Below are 10,661 nucleotides of genomic sequence, written 5' to 3'. Positions count from 1 at the left end.
AGAAAATAAGTGAGGAAACTAGCTGGTGTTGAAAAAAATATAGTTCATGTTATATAAAAAGAGTTCATTAATATGTTTATTATATCTGAAAAGCTAATATTAGACATCTTGATCGTCAAAATTAACCTCAAATCCATAATCTGAGGATAAAGACTGTTGTAACAACATGACTAATACGTATTCAGATATTTTGAATATGAATCCAAATATTTCACTTCAAAATCATATCCATAACCATATCTTATCGGTTATATATTTGAGTAACCATATCCGTATCCTAACGGATATGGTTATAGATATTCCCTCGAATACGAATACGGTTTAGCACCCTACACATATATAAGTGAAAGGCTGGTAGTGGAGCTTCTCACATGGATTTAATTTCTAGATTATGCATGATATTACTATGAGAGTTTTTTTTATAGGTCTTTGTCATTGTAAATATTTTCACATAAAATACAAGTATAGATGGTATTGAGCAGAGAAAGAAGAGATGGTACAAAGACACAAATATGTTCCAACTTTTGTTATATGTCGAGTTAAGAGGCAAGAGAGGAGAGAGATGAGTACTCTCGAACCCTGATACCAGCTAGAAATCTCACGTACCTAACTTGATGTCTTTTTTAATCCGTACATATAGCCTCTACATAATTTAGTTAAATACTCCATTTAGGGGAAGGATGGGTAATATTTGTCTTTTTAATCTGGTATATCTAGCAAAATACCTATCTTCTACAAAGTAGAAGCAATCCTTATTCTCTCAAAAGAAGCAAACAATAAAAGTGATGAGAGGAGATAAGAGGAGGAGGGTAAGAAATAAATGAAAATGATATAAACCTACAAAGTAAACTAATAATTTACATGGACACTATTTTGGGCCTAGCTACTTATGAAGTGGACGAAACCACGTGGACTGGGCTTTTTCTTGTTGGGTAGATCTCTCATCTAATTTCATGCAGAAGCTAAACAAAGTAGGTCTCAGTTTAGCCCAATAGGGGAACAATAAATGTAACTTGTATTGTCGTACAAAGTAAATTATCTTAGTTAACGAAATTACCCATCAAAGGTGTTTGACTATTCCACATTGATAATGATACGTGAATTAATCGAATATATGTAATGAAAATATTATCATTACGAAATTTTTTGTAATATGAATATGAATTGATGGGGTGCGAACAACACTACAAGTGACTATTCTTGTGTTCCGTGACATCATTCTGTTGTGGCGTGTAAACATAGTGTGCATGAGAAACTAATATCATGAGATATACAATCATTATGAAAATTCTTTTGCTATGATCAACACATTAATGAAGCCCAAAATTTTAATAGAAATCCAAAATTTGTTTATGATTTTCTGAGAAATTTTGTAAACTGGTAAATTTACGATTTAAAATATTTTATAATAATCATCGAGTTACAAAATATGAAAGATCTACTATTTTCAATTCAACAGGACTCCAAGTATTAGTAATATCTCCAAGGATATTTAGACTTTTATCCAACCTATGAATGCAGTTACTAGTAACTTCCAATGGTTTATGATATCTTTCTGCATATTCAAAATTTCATGGTAGTTTTCTCAAAATTCAAAAAAAAAGCTCGTAATAGTTTTGGAACAAAACTCCAAAATTCATTCTAGTTTCTATAAAAAATTTTACTGCCATGAAAAAACAAAGAGAGTTTCTTTGGATTCTGATTGAGGCCTACATTCTTCTCGGGATTTGGTCCATAAGTTTTTAACTCAAGTCTATAAATATCCTTCTCTCTTCTCTCTTCCTCAAACCCTGCTAAAAATACTGAAACTCTTCCTCTCCTCTTCAAACCTCCTTAAAATGTCTAAGTGTTCAGATTTAGTGGGTCTCTTTGTAATTTTCCACAGCTTTCTTGAACTGCACCTATGACCTTCTTAGCTTTCATTGATGAGCCTCTCAGTTGCAGTTCAATAAAGCTGTGGGAAACTAAAGGAGAGTCCAAAGAAGAAGAAGAAGAAGAAGAAGAAGAAGAAGAAGAATTCCGATCTTAAATTCTTTTTTGTATATACTTCTCTTTTTTTGTTTGAATTCATGCATTTTGTAAATCTAACTTCTAAGTGTTGTAGTACCTTCCTTTAGTCATTTGGTTAAAGATCTGCCATGGTATCCGTATATGATTTAGAATTTCTGAAGGGTTTTTTTTTTCTTCCCGATATTAGTTTCCTATTTATTTAATTCTTTCAAATTAGCCTCTCAAGTCTCAAGTCATTCAAATTGTCATTAATTGGGTCCTTCAAATCTTATAAGTTCTTTCAAATTAGTACTTCCATTAGAATTTTGGGGCCTAGAATTTTTATCCATTGTTCTTATCCTGGTAACGTTAGTGTATCATTTTACCATGTTACCAGTAAAAGAGCATGTTTGGCAACTGGTTATAAAGTGGCTTATAAGCTACTTTTGTGGCTAATAAGCCACTAAGACATGTTTATACAAATTTATTTTGGCTTATAAGCCAAAAAGAAATAAGCTAGGGTAACCCAACTTATTTTTTGGTGGCTTATACGCCACATAGTTTGACCAAATAGAAGACCACTTTACCCATTGACATTTAAGAAAATGTCAAAGCCCTCCTCTTTCTTTAGTTTAAACCACTTTTTGGTCATTTTGACAACAATGATGGATTATAATCCACCCATTTACCAAATACTCTATCATTGGAAAAGAATTAGAATCCATTATATTTACCAAACACTATGGATTATAATCAAAGGTTTTGGGGTGTAAATGAGTTTCGTTGAAAAGGGTATTGGTACACATTAGGGTACAACGAACGTTACATGTTGAAAAAAGTTTTAACTAAAAGAAATATTCCCTCCAAAAAAAAAAGAAAAAAAAATCGAAGGTAACATACTAGAGAGACTATATAATTTCAAATGAATTATAAGTTCTTGAGGATCTAATATCAATTTTCAATGATTTGGAGACTAATTTCAAAACATTAAAGACTTAAGGGACTAGTATTTAAACAAAAAAAAAAAAAAAAAAAAAAAAACCGTATTTAAAAAAAAAAAAAAAAAAAAAAAAAAAAACCGTATTCTGAATCAACGTATCATGCCACTGTTATGATGTACGTTACGTCTTCTTGTGATGCAATAAAAGGTGACTCATCGTGATACTTCAAATCAAACTTTTTTATTTTTATGTTTCTTTTTTATTTCTTTCTCTGCTTCTTGAAATTGTACTGCTGCTGCTCGCACAGTTGTTACAGGGACAGGTGATGGGAGTTTGTAACCCAAGCATGCACATACCTTCACTGATTAGATTTCTCACTACTTCTTTTCCTTTGTTTTTATTTTTCATCCTTCACCTTTTTTGATATTTTAGAAGCAAGCCTGTGCAGTGACGTGGAAATTTCAATTTCATGCGCAGGTTCTTTTTTATGCATAATTAACCTGCAGATACCAAAGTTAAGAGGTGGATTGTAATATTCAAAAAGGTTAGTTTCACTATCAGAAGAATTTCATCTCACTTTCAGAGAATTGGAGTAATTCCTTTGCTCTAGTATCGGTCTTCAATTATTGATTTTGACATTGATGAGCAATGTACATGCTGAAAGGATCTATTCAGGTCCATAAATTTTGTTTTTCTTTTGAATTTATACTTTCTGACAAATCTGTCCACTGGCAATAAATGATGTGCATATTGTTATGTAGAAAATTGTCTTAGTATCTGGCATATACATTTTACTAGGCCATAAACTTGCGCAAATTAACATGTTAAGTCGAAAATGTGAGTCCGTCTCATATCTGATTAAATGCAGAATTCCAACATCTCCCTGAAAATGCATTTCCTTGCGAAAGAAATTAACAAATGCGGACTATCTATATGCTTGAAATCTCACCGGACAGAATGATCAAAGTTTAAGCTCTCCATTAGAAACCATGAACTGAAGAAAAACGAATAGCAACAATTAGTTGCAGAACATGATCCATCATTTATGGGATAGTGAATCAATAATCCAAATAATCAACTTCTTGAGCAATGAAATATCTTGGCACAATCATCCTATATATTTTCTTCTTTGAAACCTCTTTATCTTTCCACCTAAGAAAGGTGTGAACAATCTTCAGTCTCAAATCAAATGGTATCCAAGTTCAATGAATATCCTTATTGGGGTATAAATCTATAACTCAACAATAATTTGATGAAGCTTCTGCTCATTCTCTGGCATATTGTCCAGTTGAAGTGTTAGAAGCCCAGAGCAAGAATCATAAGAGAAATCGGTACCAGATGAACCCAGTGAACATTTCTTCGGTTTAGCTGAAGAATAAGCTCCAAATCTTCCGCATCCTTTTACTTTAATGCAAATTCTAGCCGCAGACTCATCATATTTCTCTAGTGATTCAAAAGAAACCTCATTGAGCTTGCTTGTGAGGCTAGAATCTTTTTGCAAAAGTTCTTCAGAGCTCTCAACTTGATATGAGAGGCCCTCTATTGCTCCGCCAGCATTATACATGTCAATAAGACCCAAGGGAGAAAACATGTATCCAGGTTCTAAAACCTGCAGAAAACAATATTTTGAATGAGAAGCTAAGTAGCATGGACACAGGTATGCTACACACACAGACACATACATACAAAGGACATGTCAATTACACTAAAAACAGGATACGATGATGGAGTAATATGACATTAAGATATATATAAAAATGATAGTAACAGAGTTTATGTACATGCATACATGAGAAATCACTTTTGGACCCAAAACTACGGGACCAATTATGAGACAGGTGATGTCCCTTCGTTAACCATCAATCTGATCTGGGTTAGAATAAAACAACTGACACATGATAGTTGGTCCTGTGAGGTGCCCTGCACATATAGACATGTTCTTGCGAACAAGACTCTGAACAATTATTTCTATTAAAATAGAGCATATCGTAGTTACATATATACTATAGTTTTGACGGATTACATATTTTTATGATTTTACACAACAAATATGACTTGACTCTGCAATTTATGTAAATAGTTAGGCATATTTAAGTTTATTATAGTTACGTACAAGTCAAATGTTTTGCAGGCATTTTTTTTCTCACTATAGTTATTTGTGTATAAATGAAAGTAGATAATATCTCGAATATATAACATGACTAAAGAAGTGTACAAGAAATGTGAGATATATGATACAGGTATTGGAACACGGGTACATTTTCATAATAGAAGTACTGATGCTACATAGATGAGAATGCGAGTTTCTTTTACTTTAATATCAAGACACATGGAAATGGATAAGAAGCTTTAGGCAAACCTTAATGGGAGAGACGGTGAAGATTCCATGTTCAAGAACCTTCAATGAGACGGGTAAGGCAGCATCATGAGGAAGAACAACAAGTTTACTATCTTCATGGTGATAAACAACGCAATCACCATTCCAGTTCTTATCAGTTGCAGCCTCTGAAATGAGATGCACATCACTTGCTTTTAAAGCACAAGAGAGTGCCTCTGTTCCAGTTTGATGAAACACATTTTTCTTCTCAGTAGAGCTCCATGCTGCACCTTGGCAGTTGTAAATGCCGAGTATACCGGAATACTTGTTCATGTTCCAAATCTTAAGCAAGCTATATGAAACCAAATATAAGAAACCAATCATTTAATGGAATGAAAACTTTGAAGAATGAAGACTATGTTATCACCTAACTCCGTCACGAGCAGGATCAGAGAAAAGGCAGTCTTTTGTGGGTCGACCAGGTAATCGAGCACGAAGAATAGACCCATCAGGTAACACCAATTTCCTCAGTAGCTCGAAATTGTGTTTTCCAGGGGCATCACTGTTTGATTAAATTTGATCGAAAATCAATTAGGTCAGTAAAATATCAGAAATTTCAGAAACTTGTTTCTAAATCTATAAAGCACGCCAGAAATGCTCAGGCTAACCAATATGATTGAATAAGAATGCTGATATATGTTAATGCACAGATAATCAGTATCCGCTATTTCAATAACAATTGCAAGTAGGCACGAGAATTCAGAAGAAATATCAATTGCAATGAAAGTAGTGTAAGTACAGAAATTTTGATTGCCTACATAAATGTGCCCACTTGATGTTTTTGAATAAAAATACCAATATAAGCTAGTCAGAAATGTCCAAACAAACCAATATGATGTTTTTGAATCAGAATACTGATATATGATTAATTCATAGGTAATCCTAATATGTATCCACTTCATCAATGACAATTACAATTGGGCATGGAAAACTAGAAGAATCTCAATTGCATCAAAACTAACACCAAATTGAGTTAGGGGCTGTTTGTTTTCTTTTTTTTGAGAGGGAAATGTGGGGAAAGCCTGCCAAAAGTGCAGTTTTTGGCAGGCTTTCCACCCAAATCGCCTCTAAAAAAGGCGATTTGGGTGGAAAGCCTGCAAGCCTGCCAAAAGCTGCACTTTTGGCAGGCTTTTGACAGGCTTTCCCCACATTTCCCTCTCAAAAAAAGGAAACAAACGGCCCCTTACCTAAGGACCTCTCCAACCGAGACGCTAAACATCAAGTTACGCTCAATTCCCACTCCAAAACGGAGCGCCATTTGTTCCGCTAAAATAGCGAACTGCTACAGTGTTGCGCCATGGCGCAACACTGCAGCATTGGCGCAACGTTTTTCTTTATTTTTTTGCTTTTGTTATTTATATTTGTATTAATAATATATATTATTTTGTATTAACTATTATAATGAAATTAGAGTATAAAATAATTATTAAAATAAAAGTCAACAATGGAAAAAAATTATGGACGGTGTCTTTGTGTTTTATTTTATGTTAAATGTAATGCCTTTTATTTTTTATTTTTTTGCTTGCAAGTGCGATGTTAAATGTAATCTTTAGTTGAATTTATGAAAGTAATATTTTAATTTGATTTAGCATTTAATTTTTATATTTTTATTTTATTCATAAAATATAGTATTATAATTAATTATATGTAATGTATTATATAATTATATAATTTGTTAAATATTTTAAATAGATAAAAATGTTAAAAGATAAGAATAATAAAAGGAATATTCTTTTTGGTGTAACATTTAGTGTAATAGGTTGGAGATGAAATAGTAATTTGGTGTAAAAACTACACCAACTTGGTGTAAAAACTCCACCATTTTGGGTTTTTGGGTTGGAGATGCTCTAACACAGAAGTGTCCAGTTGATGTTTTTGAATAAGAATATTGATATAAGAATGTCAGAATGTCCAAACTAACCAATTTTTCAATAAGAAGACTGATATATGTTGATTCATGGGTAGTCAATATCCAATTCATCGATAACAATTATATTTGGGCATGAAATTTTATTAGATCCTCAGTTGCATCAGAACTAGAATATACTTAACCACCTAATACAAATATGTCCAGTTGACATTTTTGAATAAGTGTCCTGATAAAAGCATGTCAGAAATATCGAAACTGACCATATGATGTTTTTGAATAAGAATACCAATATACATCGATTCATAGGTCATCAGGATCCCCTTCACTAGTCACAATTGCAACTAGATATGAAAATCCAGAAGAATCTCAATTGCATCAAAGCTGGAACGAACTTGAATCACTTAACATAAATATTTCTGAATGAGAGTTTAGATAAAAATACCGATTTAAGCATGTCAGAAATGTCCCAAGTTAACCGACATAATGTTTTTGAACAAGAATACTGAGATGTGTTAATTCATAGGTAATCAATATCCAATTCATCAATAATAATTGTAATTGGGCATAAAAACTTCGAATGTCAATTGCATCAAAACTAGAGCAAAATTGACTCACCTAACATAAATAGGGCCTCCACTGATAGCCCTGGCCGAGGCATGATATTCAGCAGCAGGGTGCAGAGAATGAAACATATCCCAATCCGGCAACATGAACTCCCCAAGAAACACACTATTATAAGCTACTGATGCTATGTGAATCGTATGTGAAACTGGATCTCTCGGATAGAAATCATCTGAAGCCCTCACAACCGCTGTCTGCTTTGAGCTGCAACATTCCGACAGACAAATTCAGTATCAAAACTCGAAACAACCAATAATATTAAGAACCCAAATTATAATACATGAACATTTACCAGTAGAGTGCATCGCTGTTATGGCTCATACACGCAATGCAACCGTTATCAGGAAAATTCCTGCCAACCGATGCATCCAGAGCTTGGTGATACTGCTGTGTAAGCTCAACTCTACCTCCATGTCCGGCCCCAAGGGTCTCTAATACACACTGAACATCCACTTTCACACCGTCAACCCCACACGTAGCCAAATACCCATGAAGCTCATTATAAAATTTGTACACCCCTTTCGGATTCACTAACCCTAATCCTTGCAATGTTAAAACATCGGTCTTCATCCATGGCTCATTCTCCATAACACCAGGCGATACATTTGGATACTGCATTCTTGATCCATACTGCTCCATTCCCTTGACACCAGGACGAACACCTCCCCAATATCCAGTAATTGCGTGCCAAACATATACATACTTGAGCCCGTACTTCTCCTTAGCTATCGATACAATTGACTCAATCCCTAATCCTGGCTCATCCTTGTTCTGAAATTTCGAGTTCTCCTTGATCCCGGTGAGTCTTTGGAGAGAAGAACCGGTGTCGGAGTTCTCATCGGATGCTGTGGATTGCCATCCATCATCAATAATGACGAACTTTGGCGGCGTATTGTTTGATGTGAGGCTAGAGAGGCCAGCCTCGACTCCCTCTTGACTAACTTCTTGATAAAATGCGTCCCAAGTGCACCAACCAAAGTAGTCCACAATGCTAGGGAGCTTCTTCTCTGTCCTATGGCGAAATGTCTTGAGATGCGACTTAGCAGCACGAACAGCATCAGAGATGGCCGCAAAGGGATCAGAGTCAGGGGCACCAATGTAGACAGAATGAGAGAAAGAGTTTTCTCTTACATCAACATCTCCACTCTCCAAGCAGAGCTCGATCTCGTCACGAGAATTCCCCTGAAGGCAGGTTCTAAACGGGCCTTCGATAAGAGGAAGGAAGACGATATACATGACTCCGTCGTCATCCCCTTTTGATTCCAATAAGAGGAATTGGGTCTCCAAAGGTATGTCCTTCCCCTGATTCCCCATTTTCTGCGTCATCCACCAGAGCTTAAACCGAAAGGTCGATAAAAACCGAATATTTCTGGAACCCACCATCCAAAATTCTCATTAAATCTAGAAACTAAAGTAGAAAATAAACATCCAATTTTCAAATCGAAAGGTTCACAAACCTCAGAGTACCAAGAGGAATAACATGGCGAGAATCAAGTTTATCGAACTGGGCACCGAGGAAGATTCCATCAAGGGGACCAGAGCTCGCAGCTGAGCTCGTTACGACATTATCGGGGACTCCAGTGAGAATGTCTCGGCCTTTGATGATCAGCTTCTTATCAGAGATCCTCACAGAAGTCGTGATCGTCATCGCTTCCTCTTCTTCTTCTTCTGGGTTTTTCTTTAGAGGCAATGAGCTTAACCCAGTTGCCTGAAGGCACGAAAAAGATCACAATTTTGACCTTAAAAAAGAGGTTTTGAGGTCTGATTGAGTGAGAGCGCACCTTGATGGACTGAATGCGAGATGGGCAGCGAGATTGAGCTCTGGCAAATGATCAAACAGGCTAAGGGCGGAAAATGGAATAAAAAAGAAACCCCCCCCAAAAAAGACAACGTTTGTAATGGAGTTTACCTGTAGAAATTGGGTTTCGGGAGAAGGGAATGAAGAGCTCTTTTAGGCGAGGAGCGATGAGAATTGAGGTCGAGGGTCGAAGAGAGAAGATGGCGATGGCGGGGAGAAGGAGGAGAAGCAGGGGAATTTATTGAGGGGAAACAGCAGGAGCCGCGGGCGATGCCCGTGCTCCCCATGAGCTCGCTCGCTTCTCTCGGTCGGGAACCGCTCGCGGTGATTGGCTCTTTCTTCCCCCAATTTTCAGGCGATAAAAGATAATAATAAAAATAAAAATAAAAAAACAGAAAAGGATCACAATGACACGTCGGAGCCCGGCAAACGCCTACGCGATGAACCAATCAAAGTCTAAATTTTGTTGGTCGGGCGGGCCCAAGTTTATTGTGGGACCCACTGTTGTCGTGAACGAGCGAATGAGGTGGATCCACGTCGGATAGCAGGGGCGGCCGGGGCCTGGGGAGGTGGAAAAGAGCACGTCAGAGCCACGTGGGCTCTCAGATATTCTGGAGGCCGATAAAAATATGTGTGACCTGTTTGGTTCCCTATTTTTGAGAGAAAGGCTTTCTTGAAAGCCTGTCAAAAGTGTAAAAAATATTACTTTTTGGCAGGCTTTCAGCCGGAATCTTCTTTTTTAGAAACGATTTGGGCTGAATGCCTGCCAAAAAGTGACATTTTTGACACTTTTGGCAGGCTTTCAAGAAAGCCTTTCTTTCAAAAACATGGAACCAAACAGCCCCTAGGGTCTGTTTGTTTGCCTAAAAAAATGGGAAATCAAAGAAATGAAAAACTATTTCTAAGAAGAATTGTTTTGGGAGTGTTTGGTTTGCTAAAAAAAGAAGAAAATCAAAGAAATGAAGATGAGATGAGATGAGCTGTCACCTTATTATAGGATGATGTAAGTGATTTTTTAAGAAAACTTGTTTTGATGTTATTTGGTTGGCAAAAAAAAAAAGAAAA

General features: G+C 35.9%; 1 protein-coding gene across 1 annotated transcript; it reads right to left on the bottom strand.

Moving 5' to 3' along the window:
* Positions 3,684-9,959, bottom strand: LOC109835748 (probable galactinol--sucrose galactosyltransferase 6). The gene is made up of 8 exons (XM_020403758.1): positions 9,708-9,959; positions 9,580-9,619; positions 9,256-9,506; positions 8,091-9,167; positions 7,793-8,002; positions 5,675-5,809; positions 5,290-5,599; positions 3,684-4,539 (listed from the first exon to the last, which is right to left on the bottom strand). Exons 1-8 carry the CDS (start codon positions 9,881-9,883, stop codon positions 4,162-4,164), a joined length of 2,577 nt encoding a protein of 858 aa, XP_020259347.1. The 5' UTR covers positions 9,884-9,959; the 3' UTR covers positions 3,684-4,161.

This window comes from Asparagus officinalis, chromosome 3 (assembly GCF_001876935.1).
Source record: "Asparagus officinalis chromosome 3, Aspof.V1, whole genome shotgun sequence".
Taxonomy (NCBI): Eukaryota; Viridiplantae; Streptophyta; class Magnoliopsida; order Asparagales; family Asparagaceae; genus Asparagus; species Asparagus officinalis.
This window is presented reverse-complemented; position numbering and strand designations above follow the sequence as displayed.

Bases quoted from the DNA above. Each gene is read 5' to 3' on its own strand.
- LOC109835748 (XM_020403758.1), bottom strand. From the start codon at position 9,883: ATGGGGAGCACGGGCATCGCCCGCGGCTCCTGCTGTTTCCCCTCAATA. The intron at 9,620-9,707 runs GTAAACTCCATT...ATCATTTGCCAG, and splicing joins CCGAAACCCAATTTCTACAG to AGCTCAATCTCGCTGCCCAT. The intron at 4,540-5,289 runs GTTTGCCTAAAG...TGTTTTCTGCAG, and splicing joins TCACCGTCTCTCCCATTAAG to GTTTTAGAACCTGGATACAT.